General features: G+C 38.5%; 2 protein-coding genes across 4 annotated transcripts; one reads left to right on the plus strand and one right to left on the minus strand.

Annotated features, from left to right (window-relative positions):
• Nucleotides 1-3,770: 3,770 nt before the first annotated feature.
• On the minus strand, nt 3,771-5,140 carry LOC103453468 (uncharacterized). Its single transcript, XM_070811987.1, has 4 exons — nt 4,857-5,140; nt 4,701-4,738; nt 4,360-4,422; nt 3,771-4,163 (listed from the first exon to the last, which is right to left on the minus strand). Exons 1-4 carry the CDS (start codon nt 5,123-5,125, stop codon nt 3,988-3,990), a joined length of 546 nt encoding a protein of 181 aa, XP_070668088.1. The 5' UTR covers nt 5,126-5,140; the 3' UTR covers nt 3,771-3,987.
• Nucleotides 5,141-5,261: 121 nt separating this feature from the next.
• LOC103453469 (adrenodoxin-like protein 2, mitochondrial) lies at nt 5,262-19,175 on the plus strand. Of its 3 annotated transcripts, none has more exons than XM_029092673.2 (8): nt 5,262-5,559; nt 6,405-6,519; nt 6,665-6,732; nt 8,284-8,399; nt 8,666-8,772; nt 18,592-18,641; nt 18,731-18,813; nt 18,887-19,175. In XM_029092673.2, the coding sequence occupies exons 2-8, from the start codon at nt 6,462-6,464 to the stop codon at nt 18,999-19,001; spliced, it is 597 nt and encodes a 198-aa protein (XP_028948506.1). In that variant the 5' UTR covers nt 5,262-5,559; nt 6,405-6,461; the 3' UTR covers nt 19,002-19,175. The 3 variants fall into 3 exon arrangements, with proteins under 3 accessions (XP_028948506.1, XP_028948504.1, XP_028948507.1); XM_029092671.2 differs by having other exon boundaries at nt 5,326-5,559; nt 6,662-6,732; XM_029092674.2 differs by lacking the exons at nt 5,262-5,559; nt 6,405-6,519 and adding an exon at nt 7,486-7,616 and having other exon boundaries at nt 6,703-6,732.
• The last annotated feature ends 589 nt before the right edge of the window (nt 19,176-19,764 follow it).

A 19,764-nucleotide genomic window follows, 5' to 3' on the forward strand; every position in this document is an offset into this window, starting at 1 on the left:
TTGTATTGAATTTGGTTATTATGATTAGCATTTTTTCATGAATTTGGTTATTATGATTAATTAGACTAGAGCTTACTATGTTTGTTTGGTTAATTAAGGTACTATGTTGCTTTATTAACGCATTGCATATTATATGATTCGGATGGTTTTTGTTAAGTATGTCCTAAATTGATTTTTTGTTACTGCTACTGCTTCCATCACTAGTAATTAGAAATGGGAGACGAACAACAAGAAATTGGAAAAGTGAAGGCCAAAAGTGATTATACCGCTTGAACTTTGGAAGAGAGCAAAATGTTGTTACAATTGCTCATTGAAGCTACATTGCGTGGATGGCGTGATGCTAATGGCTTGCTAACCAAAGATATTGTTACGACAAGAATACTTCCGGCACTTAATGAAAGACTAAAGTGTAATAAAACTTATAAGCATTACACAAGTCGAATGAGATATTTTAAGAAAGAATATGGAAAGTATAGTCAACTTATGGGAAGCAACTCTGGCTTTGGGTGGGATGCAAACACAAAGAGATTTGTTGCTGATGACGAAGTTTGGGAAGAATACTTTAGGGTGAGCTTCTTGGCTTTTATTTAAAATATTAAATGTAACTTGAATGTATACTTATAATTTATTGAACAATTGTGATTTTCTTGTTTATTTTGTAGGCCCACCCAGACCAAAGAAACATTCGTAAAAAATCTTGTGATGACTTTGAAGATTTGCAAATCGTACTTGGGAATGCAACTGCCATTGGAAAACACTCATTGGGATTGGGTGAGGAAACTGATGCAAGAACTTTTGTAGTGGAAGATGGACAAGGTGGAACAGAGGAAGATGAACAAGTTGGAATAGAGAACTTGTTTTATGATGAGGAAAATAGGGGCTTTGTACTAAATCAAAACCAAGCATCACACCAAACTTCATCATTCGATCAATCATCCCCATTCTTACCCACTCAAACCACTAGTTTAGAGATTCCCCCAGAAATCACCAACCGTAGGAAACGAAACAGAACCCAATACCAAGGGAATACTAGATCATCTGAGACCACTAATCAAGCTAGAATTATGGAAAATATTTCACTTACTCTCGATTCAATTGCCACTGACTTCTGAGGAGTCCATAGTCTGTAGGAGAAAAGGGATAAGGATAGAGAGAGACAAAATTCTATATGGGATGCCATCAAGGAAACCCCAAATTTGGATGAACCTGCTCGCTATCAAGCGGTCGCTTTGCTCAATACTAAAACAAAAAAGAATGCATTTCTGAAGATGTCACCGGAAGAGCGGTCAAATTGGATATGCTATAATTTGAAATGATATGATTCATGATACATTAGTTTTTTTTTTGTTCGTTGTATTTTGGATTATGTTTAATTGGCTTATTCATACTTGTTAACTGAATTATGTTGAATTATGTTTAATGAATGATGTGTTTAATTTAATTAATGATATTATGTGAGAATTAGGATTTAGCTCTGCTGAATTTGGATAATGTACTATTGCTATTAGACTATGTAGGAAATTGAATGTGGGGATGTAGGATTTGGCTCTATTGAATTTTAGTTGTTGTTAACGGAAAAGGCTAATTGGCTTCCCCCAATTGAGGAAATCCGAACTCTACTTGATCATAGTGTTCATGGAACACTCTTCACTTTTTCTCAAGTTTCTATATCAATGTTTTTTGTTCTTTTCTGAAATGAATTTGTGTTTCATTGTTATTTGATTCTAGATTAGTGCGCGACCTTCTTACACTTTGTAAGCAGTAGACTCGTCAATTAGTATTTCTTGGTCTATTGTGGAGATTATGATAATGAACTACCAGATAGCAATCTTATTTAGATTAGACTAGAAATATGGCCCGCGCGTTGCTGCGGGATTAGAAACCGTATTAAAAAAATATGTTTCAAGGCTATAAGAGATTGTTATAAATCGTTAATGTTATTTAAATTGAAAGATGTTTGAACTTTTTGAAAGAATTTTACATGAAAAGCATAAATTTGGTGCACGAACTTTTTGATACAATCGATGTCATTGCAGACCATTTTAAATTAAACGAAGAAGGTACGTAGTTGGACGCATGGTAGTTGATACGAAATCTACTATCAATGTATCCTGCAAAACATCACGGAAATAATAAAAAACAATTCTGACAGATGACAGTAAAATAGTGAGACAGACTTGTACCAAACGTACAAACAGGACAAATACTAATTAAGGGGAAAATAACCAAGAATAAAAAGATGAGGCTTTTCAAAGCTTACCAAATAGAATCACCAAGCAATTTTCCAAAGCATTAAGTGATTTTTTTGCAATCCTTCTTCGTAAATTTACAAAAAAACACAGGAATAATTATATAAGCAACTAATAAGCTAAAAAGCTGATACAAATTAAGAAGAAAGCATTGAAATTAAAACAATACAATATTTTAACACAAATTGAATGATTCAAATCTCTGTATGGTTATCAATAAAACAGGTGAGTGCATTTTCAACTGTTTGGGTTATTTACTTTAGGTAGATTACACCCTTCACATGCTCGGTGAGGAAAACCAAAACCAATTAATAGCAAATTTAAGGAAAACATCCATTCTAAATATAAAACGAAAGCACATACGTCAAGTCAATCTTCTTACTATATTCATTTAATCCAATGATGCATCAAATATAAAAATTAAATTATACCTCTACTTTGTAACGTTTTGATTTTGTTTTATCTGCAGCTAAACCAAAATTTCGACGGTTCCCAGTATAATTATGTGAAACCAGATAGCATCACCATGTAAATGTCATATTGGGTGTCCACACCCATACCTATCAATTTACACATATATTTGAACTTCGAATTACTTGGGTTTCAAAAATATTTGCACAAAAATTTGAAAAAAGATGAATAAATTATAACAAAGTAATATTTACTGGCAATTGAGACTGACCCAAACCTGTTATCAAGCTCTCCTATACGAAATAGAAATGGGCTACGAAGAGAACTGTGCAGTATCGACAAAGTCTAGAACAACCTGGAAATTTACAGCCAAAGAAGCAATTATTTACTGAATTATAAAGAAAAATCTTCACAAAATAGTGTCTAGTTTTACAAATAAATGAAACCCAAATTAAATTTCTTGATAAAAACTAAAAGCTTGAAAGATTAACTGATTAAGAAAAAACGCATGAATCCTACCATAAAAAAGATGTAAACTTTTGCATTGGCAAACGATTCATAATCGAAAAATGATATCTTAAACAGAACACATTAATCCAAGTCAAAAGTTCCCAAATTTAAATCAACCAATACGAACAAAATATAAAACATGGTTCATTGTTTCTCTTTGCATTTTAAATCACATGGTGTTTCCCAATATACTATTGTCTTAACATTTCTTATACTCATGCATTAGATAAAAAATGATACCATGCTAAAATTACATGGACTGCTTTATCACGGTTTAAGGAAGCAACCCCAAATCATAGTATCTACATATTTTTTCAGATTATCTAAAACACTTAAGCAAAACCATCACTTCTCCAATGAAGCCATGTGAGGTGAGCACCTGAATCGACAATGAAGAAACAAAGAAATCAATCTTCGATCACCAAACAAAGATTCAAACCCAGAGCTGTGTAATTCATCAAAAAAATTGACATAATTGATGAAAAATTTAACAGAATCGATTGAAGAAAGTGCGAAAGAAATTTCACATCAACCAGCAACCAATCATGCATCCATAACCTTCCAATACGCAAGAAATCGAAATAAAAATGGAGCTCCAAAAATCACACGAAACATAATTTAAAGTTGTGAATCAACAAAACACAGAATTCTGAATAGATCTGCTTGTCTAATAACAAATCAAATTGACAGCAGCAATTCTTTGTTCTACGTTCTTCCGATGATGATCGGGCAATACTGTTGTTAACGTAGATAAAGGTAAAGGACACAAACCTATAACAACTAATTCAAATATATCCCTTTCAATCTATAAACTAATTCAAAGATCTGCTCTTCCTGGATATCTAAGGAAAGGAATAACATCTCTAATGTTGTCAATACCAGTAGCAAACAGAACCATCCGTTCAAATCCTAAACCAAAACCACAATGTTTGACAGCCCCGAAGCGCAGCAAGTCAATGTACCACTCATATGGCTCAGCAGCAAAGATAAAATCTTTTGCAACACATAAATGGAAACACCAAGTCATCCAACACCATCCAAAACCATAAAACAACACAGCAACGACACCAAAATTAAAAAATAAATAAATCCCACAGATTGGACTTTCACACTATAGAAAACATAACTTTCACAATATTAAAAAATACAATTTGTTGCAGAAAATGCGTAAAAAACCGAAATTATTTACCTTGAACATAATTGGCTTCCAAGCTTGTATACATAAGCCCCAAAAAACGAAAAGCACAGTGACCTGAAACAAAACACAAAAGCAAATCATACAACCAAACAACAGATCTAACGATATAAACAAAACACCCAAAATTACAAAAACTAAATTCCAAAAAACGTAGAGCAACGCGTTCTGAAACGAAAAACACAAACAAATCATCGACCCAGACAACGGATCTAATGATATAAAGAAAACACCCAGAATAAGAAAAAAAAAATTCATCCACAAATCCCACCTCAACATGGAAAACTACTAGAAAAAAAATTAAAACAGAAAAAAAAAAGTTAAAAAATACTCACCAATAAATGACGGTGGACCTTGGAGGTAACAAATCACCCTGATAAAATGGAAAAACCAACCAAGTAGAAAATTAATAGAAATAAATTATTGAAATTAACACCCAAATTCCAGAAATGAAGAAAAATAGAACCTTAATATGGAAATTGAAGCTTTACTTGCAGATCGGCAACGTCAAACGATATCCAGTGGCAGGGTACCTCAAGAGTGAGAGAGACAGCTGAGAGATAAGTGAGAGACGCAGAGAGAAGTCGAGATTTGAGAGCGATAGAAGCAGACTTTTGTTCGAGAGAAAAGTGAATACGGAAGGAAAAGTGGAGAAAATGCCGAAGCAGAACTTTTTCCTGATGATCGACGCGTGGGCAAGGCGGGCAAATCCAGAAGAAGGAGAGGATAAACGCGTGGCCTCGGAGGGTAAGGAAGTCATTTCACTGTAGAAAAGAAGGCAAAAAGGTGACTTAACTAACGAATTGAGGGGCATTTTGGTCCGCACACTGCTCTAGAACAGTAACCAGATGTTTGGGTTTTAGTATATATAGAATGTCTCCCAGTCTATGATTAAGGGTAAAATCGTAAGAGTAAAATCCTAAGAAATTTTTTAACGAGTCCAAATCTTGAGAAATCCTCGAAAGAAATCCACTTAAAAAAAGACTAATGAAAGTTGTAAAACGCAGCTGACTCTCTCTCTCTCTCTCTCTCTCACTCACTCTAGCCTTCTCATCCCTCAACTTTGAGTTTTTCTGGTCTCAAACTTTTTTTTATTTTTTTTGAGGAACCTCAGCCAAAAGCAACGGAGTCGATATTGTCGAAAAGGCAACGCCGTCAACGAGTCAATAGCCGTCGGCCCTTCAGTCTCATCCGGTTAGTGTCCGCCTTTTTCTCTGTCTATGATTTCACGAATTTGTTTTTTTCTGAGAATATTGTATGTGAATAAGAGAAAATCAAATTGCACCTACACAAATTTGAGTCTGTTTATTTCAATACTCTAATTCCTCCTCCTCGCCCTCGGGGATCCATTACCGGGAATTTCAATCTCAGTTTGGTTAGGTCTTTGATTTCTCATGGATTCGGTAGGCAGAATTTTTTCACTTCTCTCGTTGCTTTTATGGCCGCCCCTAGAAATTACACTAAAAGAAGGTTCATGTTCATCCCTATGCTCTCAATGTCATTGGTTCATTTATTTTATTTTTTGTTTGATTAGTCACCTTTGCATTTTGGACTTTTAGTGCCTGGTGAAACTATGAATTTGTAAATAGTAATTGCAGTTTTCCCAACTTCAATTAACAAGGTTCTGATGATGACGTCCAAATTTATGAAGAGTGTGGACGCCCTTCTTCCAGAGTGCAGTTCAATAATTTGAAATCATCAGTTTTTTAGGTCCTCCTTTGAGAATTGGCCTTGCAAAAAATCAGCCAAATCTCAACTTGCTTAGCTATTTAATAAACAATTTCAGTTAAGGCTGATCCTTTGCAGGGGGCGATCCTTGAAAACCTAAAGTGGTGGACGATTAGAATTACCAAACTATATTGCAGTGTTTGTGTAGTTTGGGGAAGATGTTACACTTATCTTAAAATGTGGACATCCTCTTTTCTTCCTGCCTGGAACTTGAGTATCTCTAAGTGGAGATAATTTGACAATAAAGTTTCTTTTTCCCTATCATTTGAAAAGAAAAATCAGAATTTGAATATATCTTTTTGATTTTCCAGATAAAGTTCCTCAATTTTCTTTGGTGGAGTTAGGGTTTACTAAGAGGTCTGACGATTATGTTTGCTTCTCAACTTTCAAGAATCGGATTTTTGATACTGAAACAGCTCTCCAGAGGTATGCACTAAAATTCTTTATTTAGCTAATGCCTGTTTGAAGCTCACCTTGTTGAAAGCCAAACCATTTTTTCTAAAGTATTTTCTACTCATTTTGATGTTATTATGTGATCATTCTCAAAATGTTTCCCTTTTGCAATCAGCAGGCAAATCCGCATCTTTAACCAGATCAGGATATACGAGTAATTCTTACAGACAATGCTTGCAAACTCTGGTCAGTTACCACCTCTGATATAAATTGATATCCTCTGAGTGATCACTTCACTTAAACAGCTATAGGTGAAAACCTTTTTTTTTTATATATAGTAATCATGCTGGATGCTTAATTTTTATGTTTATTTGTACTCGTGAAGTGCAGAAGAAACCAATCAATTAAAGAAGCTATTTAATGAATTTCCACCAATGAATTGATCTGGATCTTATTTTTCAAGTGACCACTTTTGTCTTCAAATAGTTGATCGCTGTGGTAATGGGACTAATTGGTATGACCTGCATGGTCTAGACTCTAGTTCTATGAGAATTATTGGGTAGGAAAGGAGAGCTGTTAGCCATATATGGTTTCTTCTTCATTTCTTGGTGGAGCTATATTAGAACCATTACTTTCACTCTGACATTTGAGAAGCTCACATTGAATTAACTACTATCTTTTCATTCTTTTCTGCTTAATGTCACAGTGATATTATTCTTTGTTATATGGTATAGAATGAGATATTCTTGCATATCTAGGATAGTAGGATGTAATGCCTTGGGAGTGTTGAAGATGAAATGGACCAAGTTCATTCCAATTTAGTGACACAGCACAAGGGTATAAGGATTACAAATGTAAATCCTGAAGAACAAAGGTTGTTTGATTATATCTGAATTGATGCATTACATTGAGAGCCAAATGGCTTAAATAGACTTAATCACAGGCTTGAAAGGCTCAAGGCTCAAAGGTCCGATTTTTATTACAGAATTTAAAATGCAGTTTTAAAGCCTAAATAGCCTCGGATGACTAAAATCCATCATATGTCGGCGAAGCGGTGAATTTGAACTGGGATGGCCCACATTTTTCGGGAAGGTCTCATGGGCTCAAAACGGAGCTCGGACGCAAAATCTGTAAATTCCTACTACGTCCTTTTTCTTTCCTATGGTCCATTTCGTTTTCAATCTCTTCGGCCATTTGTTCTACGGTCCATTTTGTCTTCAATCCAGACATGGGATAAACAAGCCCCCCCCCCCCCAACCCCCGCGGGTAAAGGCACATGTGGGACCCACTAATTCCTTGAGTATTACAAAATGCAGGATGTCAGGAATAGGAATGATACACGGACCTTGCACTCTTATTCTAAATAAGTAAACATGCCATAGGTCTTACTTATAGTACGGTCTTCTGACTCGTATCAAAGGAAGGAAGCAGTCATGTTTCCTCCCAATGCTAAACTTGGGTCTGCATTTACGAAGACGAGATAAAACAAAATCAGTTTAGTAATATACATTTGGCAAGTAGTTTGTGGTTTGTCATGAGCGTATTTTAAATCTAAATGAAGGCATATATGTCGTTTTCAAATTGTTTTTAGTATTTTAAGTATTTATTGAAGAAGTTGGGAATTGTAAATATACTTGAGTTGGTCAGTGTAGGTAAGTTGAAGGATGAAGGATGATTATTATGAAGTTCTGAGTAGTTTTAAATTTATGTATTTTGTTTAGAGTGAGCTTGCATAGATGTGTTCGCGTTTTTATTCTCATTTAGATTATATTTGTGGTTTCCTTGTCTTATGAACAGTTTGATCACCAGTCTGAAACTAAGTTGTTGCGAGCAACCATCTTTGAGAACCGTTATCTTTTTTATACCAGTAGTGCCAGCCATTCTTCAAATGAAGGGATTGAGCAGAAAGAAAAGTAAGTTGTTTGAGGTTAAACGGGTTCAAAAATAATAATCAGTAATAATGATAGGAGATACGATTCTGAGAAGCAGCATAGTAGTAGGAGAACAGAGTCAAATGAACATGCATGCATGATTTAAACATATATCTCCGCAGTTTTTTGTGCGAAATTTGTTGCAGTTTGGTTTATCTTCACCTCATGGCCCTAATTTTCGTTTGAGTGGAGAGATCTGCAGTAAGATTATTATGTTGTTTCTTCACACCAAGATGAACTATTTGCAGGATATCAGTGACATTTGTTGATAAGGATGGAGAGGAAAAACATATCAAGGTTCCTACTGGAATGTCTATTCTTGAAGCTGCCCATGAAAATGATATAGAACTTGAAGGCAAGGTTCTGATGCTTATTTAATAGTCTTTTTCACCTTAAACCCAAATCTGCTCCATCAATTACTGTCGTCCCCTAGATATCATTTTACAGAATCATTTGTTTCAGGTTTCATAATTTTCATGCATCTCTCCACTGATAGTACTGATAAGTGTTTGTCAAATCAATTTGGAAAATAATTATTGATTGCTTCAGAATGCATATTTCTTGAAAGGGGAATTTGCACAAGTACCACCTAAATTAGCAGGGGCGTAAGCAGTTTCCACCTAGAAAAGAAATTGGCAACAAATATCTAGACTTCATTATTGGCGCAAATCTACCACCTAGGTTGGTCACCAACTATGAAGCACGGATACTTTAGTTTGGTTGTGTATCCTGTATCCAATCCGATACTTCATCGGACACAATACTTGTTGGATACTCGCCGGATAACGGTATTCGGCTTTTAGGATACCATTACACTTTCAGATGAGAAATTAAGAGGAGAGAATTAATAGGAAGCAAAAATTTAGTTGAATTTGATGAATACAAACAGCTTGCCTCTGATTGAAACAAGGGAGATAACTCTCACACTTAAATTAACTTGAATTTAGATGTTTTCACGTTTAAATATGTTTTAAATTATATATTTTTGTTGTTGTATCCATGACGTATCCTAGTTTTTAGAGATTTTACATATCGCTGTGTCTTGGCATATGGTATCATCGTATCCATAATGGTATCCATGCTTCATAGGTCACCATCCATATGCTGTTAAATCAAGCCCTGGTTCCACACGCATGAACTACTCTGAGAAAAATTGGGTAAATGTCCTCTATATTAATTAGAAGAAAAACAAATTAACAAGCTGAAAGAATTCATAAACAAAGAAAAAAAAATTAGAAACTATAGTCCCATAATTACATTACTTCAACTTTCATTACTTCAAGAAAACCCAACAATTGTCCCATAATTACAATTTACCCCTATGTACCAAAGCCTGAACAGTGTCTGAGTTTCAAATAGTATACTTTTAATGCCTGTTTGAACACTTGGGTAAACTTGGGTTTCAGCTTGAGGCCTGTAAATTTCAATTTGTTGAAAGAACGTTATCCATGTATCAGGTTCGAACCTGTCATTTTTAGAGTCTCCATTCTTTGCTCGTTTAATAGAAACCACTTGGCCATCATCTAGCCGGGCATCGTAGACAGTTCCAGTACCTCCTTCACCTACTTGTGATTGATTGACATAGGGTGGTGGTGGGGGAGGGGGAGATTCCTTGGTGGGTGGTGGTCGTAGTGGAACTTTTCAAGCAATAATTCATTTTTTATATTTTCACACTGAAAAAAGTTATAAGGTAAAGGGCGAAATTTTGGTGAGTGTGGAGTCAAGTGGAAAACTCTTAAACCCCTGTACCCAGTCCCCAACTCCGACCTTCCCCATCCTCGCTATGCAGTTCACAGTTGCAGCGCACAATTCCCCTTCAGGCCTCCACATTCAAGCTATAAAAGATATGTATGATGGAGCAAAGATGTTGTAAGGATTCATGAAGGATAAACTAAAAGCTTTCCTATAATTGTAGGTTTACATCAAGGCTCATCTTTAAATCCTTACCTTTTTACAATGGTAATGGATGAGTTAAATGAGTCATATTCAAGATGATATTTCTTTGTGTATGCTTTTCACAGGCGATATAGTGTTGATGGATGAAACTCAGGGGGAGTAAATGCGAAGCTTAACCTTTGGCGGGAAGTGTTGGTATCTAAAGGTCTTCGCCTTGGTAGGTCAAAGCCAGTGTATATGGAGTGCAAATTCAGTGCGAACACGAGAAATGACGGGATTAAGAACAAGGGTATCCGAGTAAAGTAGGAGTAGCCGAAATTGAAGATAACAACAACAACAACAACAACAACAACAAAGCCTTTTCCCACTAAGTGGGGTCGGCTATATGAATCCTAGAACGCCATTGCGCTCGGTTTTGTCTCATGTCTTCCGTTAGATCCAAGTACTCTAAGTCTTGTCTTAGGGTCTCTTCCAAAGTTTTCCTAGGTCTTCTTCTACCCCTTCGGCCCCGGAACCTCTGTTGCGTAGTCACATCTTCGAACCGGAGCGTCAGTAGGCCTTCTTTGCACATGTCCAAACCACCGTAACCGATTTTCTCTCATCTTTCCTTCAACTTCGGATACTCCTACTTTACCTCGGATATCCTCATTCACAATCTTCTCCTTTCTCGTGTGCCCACACATCCCACGAATCATCCCACAAAGCATCCTTATCTCCGCTACACCCATTTTGTGTACGTGTTGATGCTTCACCGCCCAACATTCTGTGCCATACAACATCGCTGGCCTTATAGCCGTCCTATAAAATTTTCCCTTGAGCTTCAGTGACCTACGACAATCACACAACACGTCGGATGCACTCTTACACTTCATCCATCCAGCTTGTATTCTATGGTTGAGATCTCCATCTAATTCTCCGTTCTCTTGCAAGATAGATCCTAGGTAGCGAAAACGGTCGCTTTTTGTGATCGTCGCTAGATTGCTCCGGTCATTAGTGTGGATAAGTATATAAATGGATAGAGATAGGAAAGCAAACACCAGATGTACGTGGTTCACTCATATTGGCTACGTCCACGAAATAGAGGAGTTCTCATTAATTGTGAAGGGTTTACACAAGTACATAGGTTCAAGCTCTCTTTTAGTGAGTACAAGTGAATGATTTAGTACAAATGACATTAGGAAATATTGTGGGAGAATGATCTCGTAATCACGAAACTTCTAAGTTCCGGAGTGTGGTATCGTCTTGACTTGCCTTATCTGTCTCGTAGGTAGATGTGGCATCTTCTCTGGAAGTACTCTTCCTCCATCCAGGGGTGGTATCTTTAACTGGTGGAGATGCACAAGGTAATGTATCAATTTCACTTGAAGCTTACTTGTAGTTTCAGGCTTGGTCAAGCGCGATACAAACCATGTAGTAGGAGTCCTCCAAGTCGCCGAGCTAGGGGATCTGCTGAAAGAGGTGACAGACAAGGTAAGCAATCGGAGCTCCAAGCAATCAGTCCCAGATCAGAACTTTGATTTCGAGTTCCGGCTGATTGTTCACATTCTCCCTATCTTGCAGGCAGCATGAAGGATAAAGAGAAGAAAAATGAGAAGAGATGATATGGGATACTTTTGCTTTTGAAGAAGTAACTTTCCACAGGCTTATTCTTGAACTGGGCTGGAGGGTTTTCTGGTTTCCTCCAGAGTATAAGGCCGACTGAAGAATTTGAGGGTCAAAACAAGTCCATCAAATCTATAGTACGTTCGACCCTGCTGATATGGGATACTTTTGCTTTTGACAGAGTAGTGGATGTATCGGCACGTGTACTGTTACGCTTGTCTCCACATGCTTCCTTGTATCCTTCTCACTTGCCCTATATGTTCCTCAGGCAGATGCGGTATTTTCCTTGGAAGCATAAGATGTTGAAGATGAGTACTCGAGAGCAATGCCAGGTAAGTAATCAAGTAAGGGGTTCCAGGCAGTCAGTTCCTGACTGGAAGCTTGATTCCAAGTGCTGATTGATTGCTCTCTTTCTCCTTGTCTTGTAGGTAAGAACAAGGCCAAAGGAAAAGACGGAAAAAACATGATATGGGATACTCTTGCTTTTAACCCTGATGATATGAGATATTCTTGCTCTAGTATAGCTTGTTTGCAGAGGTATTATCGGGGGGAAAGAAAGCTGAATATTTCGAAAGGCTTCTTTGGGAGTGCCCTCTCAAATATGAGGAAGGGTTGAGCATTTTTGCAGGTCTGCCTGTCTGTTGGGGATGGAGGTCAACATATATAGGAGTCTCCGTAACAACAAGTAGTAATGCTATTCCTTTACCCTGCTTGGTCATAACACGATAGTGGGAGCTGCCAGCTTCACATGTTTTAACTTTGTCAGAGCACTTTGAAAAAGTGGTCTATGGTATCTGGAAAGCTGATGTTGCGTGTAAAGATTACAGACAAGCTTTATCCAAGGAGATCCGGCTCTTGAAGTTGGGAAAGAGGTGCATCTTCGGTTTTCGAACAAGCAATCCAGTCGGAGATCTAGCTCTCGAGATTCGGAGAACGATGCCTTTTCGATTTTTGAGAAAGCCATCCTGCTAGGGGTCTGGCTCTCGAGATTCGGAGAGCAGTGTCTCTTCGATTTTTGAGAAAGTAATCATGTTGGGAGTCTGGCTCTCGAGATTCGGAGGGCGGTGCCTCTTCGATTTTGGAGCAAGCAATCTTGTTGGGAGTGTTTTCTCGAATGTGAGAAAAGGTTGGGCATGTTTGCTAGTCTATCTTGCCACGAAGCACATATGTTGACACACAGGGACTTTCCAATTATCCAGCAGTGGTACTGTTCCTTTACCCTTGTGGGTAATAATATGGTAGCTAGACCTTCAAAATTTATGTGTCTAAACTTTGTTAGTGCTGTTTCTTTGCTATTATTTTACCCTTCTTGGTCAGAGCGGTGTAGTGGGAGCTGCAAGCTTCACGTGTCTCAACTTTGTCAGAGAACTTTGGCAAAGTTATATGTGGTACCCATGAGCTAATGTTGCGTGTGGGAAGTGGGTGATTGAACAGTAAGATTTATGTGCTTTCTACTTCACCAGAAATCTTCGACATAATGCCCATAATTTCCGCAAAGCTGACAGGTGCTGACAAGGCTGGAAAAGTAGGTGCCTCTTCGATTTTTGAGATCGGCCCTCGTGGTCTCTGAGCAGCCTAGCTTTTGAGAAAGCAAGCGCCTCTTCGATTTCTGAGATCGGCCTTCGTGGTCTTTGAGCAGCCCAACTTTTGAGAAAGCAAACGTCTCGTGGTCTCTGAGCAGCCCAGCTTTTGAGAAAGCAAACGCCTCTTCGATTTCTGAAGCTTCGTCGAGTGCAGATTTTTATAGAGGCTGGCATTAAGTTCCAAAGCACACTTGAATCTCCACCAGTAGAAGCTCCATTCTTGCACTTCTAAGATCTTGATTTGTCCGACCTCTTCTCTCTTCAACACCTTTGAAAATGTCTGGCCCCTCTGACCGTCGTTTTGACTTGAACCTTGTTGAAGAGGTAGCCACGCCTTCTCCAGACAACATATGGCGCCCATCCTTCGTCTACCCTACTGGTCCTCTTACTGTTGGGGATTCCGTGATGAAGAATGATATGACCGCTGCGGTAGTGGCCAGGAACCTTCTCACTCCCAAAGATAACAGACTACTTTCCAAACGGTCTGATGAGTTGGCTGTTAAGGATTCTCTGGCTCTCAGTGTTCAGTGTGCAGGTTCTGTGTCTAACATGGCCCAACGCCTATTTGCTCGAACCCGCCAAGTTGAATCATTGGCGGCTGAAGTGATGAGTCTCAAACATGAGATTAGAGGGCTCAAGCATGAGAATAAACAGTTGCACCGGCTCGCACATGACTATGCTACAAACATGAAGAGGAAGCTTGACCAGATGAAGGAATCTGATGGTCAGGTTTTACTTGATCATCAGAGATTTGTGGGTTTGTTCCAAAGGCATTTATTGCCTTCGTCTTCTGGGGCTGTACCGCGTAATGAAGCTCCAAATGATCAACCTCTGCTGCCTCCTCCTTCTAAGGTTCTGTCCAGTACTGAGGCTCCAAATGATCCCCCTCCAGTGCCTGCTCTTTCTGGGGCTCTACCGACTGCTGAGACTTCTCCTAAGCAACCTTTGTGAAGGCTCCCTCTTGTTTGTTTATTTTGACTCATGTATATGTACATATTTATGACTTATCGGGGATATCAATAAATAGCTTTCCTTCATTTCAACGTATTGTGTTGAATACACCAAAGCCTTCTTCGCTAAGTTCTCTGAATTTTCTTTTGTTGAAGCTTGTATGTTGAAGCTTGTATGTTGAAGCTTTGTGAGTGGAGCATGTAGGTTGAGGTAGTATTCCCTTAATTTCCCGAGTGAGGAAAACTTCTCAATTGGAGACTTGGAAAATCCAAGTCACTGAGTGGGATCGGCTATATGAATCTTTGAACGCCATTGTGCTCGGTCCTGTGTCATGTCCTCCGTTAGATCCAAGTACTCTAAGTCTTTTCTTAGAGTCTATTCCAAAGTTTTCCTAGGTCTTCCTCTACCCCTTCGGCTGTGAACCTCTGTCCCATAGTCGCATCTTCTAATCGGAGCGTCAGTAGGCCTTCTTTGCACATGTCCAAACCACCGTAACCGATTTTCTCTCATCTTTCCTTCAATTTCGGCTACTCCTACTTTACCCCGGATATCCTCATTCCTAATCTTATCCTTTCTTGTGTGCCCACACATCCAACGAAGCATCCTCATCTCCGCTACACTCATTTTGTGTACGTGTTGATGCTTCACCGCCCAACATTCTGTGCCATACAGCATCGCCGGCCTTATTGCCGTCCTATAAAATTTTCCCTTGAGCTTCAGTGGCATACGGCGGTCACACAACACGCCGGATGCACTCTTCCACTTCATCCATCCAGCTTGTATTCTATGGTTGAGATCTCCATCTAATTCTCCGTTCTTTTGCAAGATAGATCCTAGGTAACGAAAACGATCGCTCTTTGGTATTTCTTGATCTCCGATCATCACCCCTAACTCGTTTTGGCCTCCATTTGCACTGAACTTGCTATCCATATATTCTGTCTTTGATCGGCTTAGGCGAAGACCTTTAGATTCCAACACTTCTCTCCAAAAGTTAAGCTTTGCATTTACCCCTTCCTGAGTTTCATCTATCAACACTATATCGTCTGCGAAAAGCATACACCAAGGAATATCATCTTGAATATGTCCTGTTAACTCATCCATTACCAACGCAAAAAGGTAAGGACTTAAGGATGAGCCTTGATGTAATCCTACAGTTATGGGAAAGCTTTCGGTTTGTCCTTCATGAGTTCTTACGGCAGTCTTTGCTCCTTCATACATATCCTTTATAGCTTGGATATATGCTACTCGTACTCCTTTCTTCTCTAAAATCCTCCAAAGAATGTCTCTTGGGACCCTATCATACGCTTTTTCCAAATCTATAAAGACCATGTGTAAATCCTTTTTCCCATCTCTATATCTTTCCATCAATCTTCGTAAGAGATAGATTGCCTCCATGGTTGAGCGCCCTGGCATGAACCCGAATTGGTTGTCCGAAACCCTTGTCTCTTGCCTCAATCTATGCTCAATGACTCTCTCCCAGAGCTTCATTGTATGACTCATTAGCTTAATACCCCTATAGTTCATGCAATTTTGTACGTCGCCCTTATTCTTGTAGATAGGCACCAAAGTGCTCGTTCGCCACTCATTTGGCATCTTCTTCGTTTTCAAAATCCTATTGAAAAGGTCAGTGAGCCATGTTATACCTGTCTCTCCCAAAACTTTCCACACTTCGATTGGTATATCGTCTGGGCCTACTGCTTTTCTATGCTTCATCTTCTTCAAAGCTACAACCACTTCTTCCTTCCGGATTCGACGATAAAAAGAGTAGTTTCTACACTCTTCTGAGTTACTCAACTCCCCTAAAGAAGCACTCCTTTCATGTCCTTCATTGAAAAGATTATGAAAATAACCTCTCCATCTATCTTTAACCGCGTTCTCTGTAGCAAGAACCTTTCCATCCTCATCCTTGATGCACCTCACTTGGTTTAGGTCCCTTGTCTTCTTTTCCCTTGCTCTAGCTAGTTTATAGATATCCAACTCTCCTTCTTTGGTATCTAGTCGCTTATACATATCGTCATAAGCCGCTAACTTAGCTTCTCTCACAGCTTTCTTCGCCTCTTGCTTCGCTTTTCTATACCTTTCACCATTTTCATCGGTCCTATCCTTGTATAAGGCTTTACAACATTCCTTCTTAACCTTCACCTTTGTTTGTACCTCATCGTTCCACCACCAAGATTCCTTTTGGTGTGGGGCAAAGCCCTTGGACTCTCCTAACACCTCTTTTGCTACTTTTCGGATACAACTAGCCATGGAATCCCACATTTGGCTAGCTTCCCCCTCTCTATCCCACACACACTGGGTGATTACTTTCTCTTTGAAAATGACTTGTTTTTCTTCTTTTAGATTCCACCATCTAGTCCTTGGGCACTTCCAAGTCTTGTTCTTTTTTCTCACTCTTTTGATATGTACATCCATCACCAACAAGCGATGTTGATTAGCCACGCTCTCTCCTGGTATAACTTTGCAATCCTTACAAGTTATACGATCCCCTTTCCTCATTAGAAGAAAATCTATTTGTGTTTTTGACAACCCACTCTTGTAGGTGATCACATGTTCTTCTCTCTTCTTAAAGAAGGTGTTGGCTAAGAAGAGATCATATGCCATTGCAAAATCCAAGATAGCTTCCCCATCCTCGTTTCTCTCCCCAAAACCATGACCACCATGAAAACCTCCATAGTTGCCTGTCTCCCTGCCCACGTGTCCATTTAAATCTCCTCCTATAAATAACTTCTCCGTCTGAGCAATTCCTTGCACCAAGTCTCCAAGGTCTTCCCAAAATTTCTCCTTCGAACTCATATCCAACCCTACTTGAGGTGCGTACGCACTAATCACATTGATAAGTTCTTGTCCTATTACAATTTTGATTGCCATGATTCTATCTCCTACCCTCTTGACATCTACAACATCTTGTGTCAAGGTCTTGTCCACGATGATGCCAACACCGTTTCTCCTTCTATTTGTGCCCGAGTACCAAAGTTTAAACCCTGAGTTTTCTAGATCCTTTGCCTTAAGACCAACCCACTTAGTTTCTTGTAGGCACATAATATTTATCTTTCTCCTCACCATAACTTCCACTACTTCCATAGATTTTCCCGTTAAGGTTCCTATATTCCACGTTCCTAAACGCATTCTACTCTCCTGAACTCTACCCTTCTGTCCTAGCTTCTTCACCCTCCCCCGTCCAATGTAGTCAAAGTACTTCTTTTGTGTGTCCCGTGTAAAGTTGATAGGTGCATATGCGCCCAAACAACTTTGAGTGGAGTCGTTCGAAAAGAAGTTTCTATGGCCCCCTTGCTCATTTAACACTTCATCCGGGTGCCTATGGAGATACAGCGACCCTTGCTCACTTATCACTGTGCTCGGGCCACACAGCGCGCCACTTACGGGTGACGCCCTAGCTTTAGCGCGATTTCGTTCTGAATTCATTTTCATAAGGATTCGACGTAACTGTGGAGTGCCGGCTGTCGACTACCTGACGTCCTCCCCCTCCTCCTTTACCCGGGCTTGGGACCGGCCATGTAAGATAAACTTACATAGGCGGAGTTAAATTGAAGATAAGATAAGAGAAAATTAATTAAGGTGGTTTGGACATGTGAATCGAAGACCTATAAACGCTCCAATTAGAACTACGAGACACATGCTCAGGGCCAAATGAGTAGAGGAAGACCTTGGAAGATTTGGAAAGAGAGTCTAAGAAAAGACTTGGAGTACGTGTATCTAACGGGAGACTTGACACAAAACTGAGCGCTTTGAAGTTCTAGGATTCATACAGCTGACCCCATTTAGTGGGATAAGGCTTTGTTGTTGTAGCTTTTTTTATATTTTTAGGTTTTCTAATACAAGGATAAATATTGGAATATTTTAACAAAGTTTTATTGAGTGGGAACCTCCTAAAGAAAATTATAGGGTGTTCTTAAAGTTATTTAACAAATATTTAGATGGAGTTAGGATAAAGGTGGTACATTCACACAGTATAGAGTTTAGGTTAGACACCCCTAATAGTTCAAAGTGGTATTTGTGCAAATTTCCCTTTCTTAAAATGGATCAGACTTAGTTTGGAAACACAACGACAGTCACTACCTTGTCAAATAGTTCTTCAATCATATTTACAGAATAATATTGTGTTTCTTATCTCATATCAGGAGCATGCGAAGGTTCACTTGCCTGTTCGACATGTCATGTGATTGTGATGGTATGTTGTATATGTTTAAAGAAACTTGCTTTTAACTTATATTTGGCTTGCATAAAGTACGAGGAGCTAACTATCGAATCATAGTGTAGGACGTGGACTATTACAACAAATTAGAAGACCCAATTGATGAGGAAAATGATATGTTGGACTTGGCCTTTGGACTTACTGAAACGTAGGTTTTCACCTATAATTGTTATAATTTTATTTGTGAGTTCATGTTAAAATGTTATGTTTCTTCGTTGTAGGTCTCGCTTGGGTTGTCAAGTCATTGCAAAACCTGAACTTGATGGAATTCGTTTAGCAATTCCAGCTGCCACCCGAAACTTTGCTGTCGATGGCTATGTTCCTAAACCACACTAGAGATGATGCACCTGAACTTGATGGAATTTTTGTAGCTATTCCTGCAGCCACCCAAAGCGATGATTGTGGAAGAGTTGGTTGAGTGTAACGTATAACTTCACAGTTTTGGAGCTCCTGTATTTTATTGGACCAATGAGCACGACTTAAGATATATATATTTGTTACTTTTATCAATTATGTCCCAGTTTGGGAGTAATTCTGGGAGGGTCATAATAACTTGTAGAAAAAAATATGTGATGGATTAGAGCCAAGATGGATCTACTAAATTAACCATCTACCATTAGACCTTGGAAATCGAAATGAATTAGTTTGAAGAGGGATTTAATTTATGAGTACCTTTTTTTTTTCCAATTACGGAGTTGGAGGAGCATGATAACTTGTAGGCAAAAATATGCGAATTTAAATAAAAAAATTTGGAATGCATTTAGAGATTTTGAGAATTTCAAATTTCTGATTCAAAATTTCTGAAGGCTTTTTAGTCAAAATGGTCATTGAGATTTGCCTAACTTCTCATCTTAGTCCTTGAGATTTGAAATCAATAAAAGTGATCCTTGAGATTGTCCATCATCAATCATTTTGGTCATTCGGTGAAAATTATGTTAAATAAGGATCCAAATGACAAAAATTACCTTCAATATAATAAACAATAGGTCAAAATGATTTGACAAAAAATGAGGGTATTTTTGTCATTTTATCTTTATTTTATGAAGATTTTTCACGAAATAACCAAAATGATTTATTGTGGACAAAATCATAATCAGTA

This window comes from Malus domestica, chromosome 14 (assembly GCF_042453785.1).
Source record: "Malus domestica chromosome 14, GDT2T_hap1".
NCBI classification, from domain to species: Eukaryota; Viridiplantae; Streptophyta; class Magnoliopsida; order Rosales; family Rosaceae; genus Malus; species Malus domestica.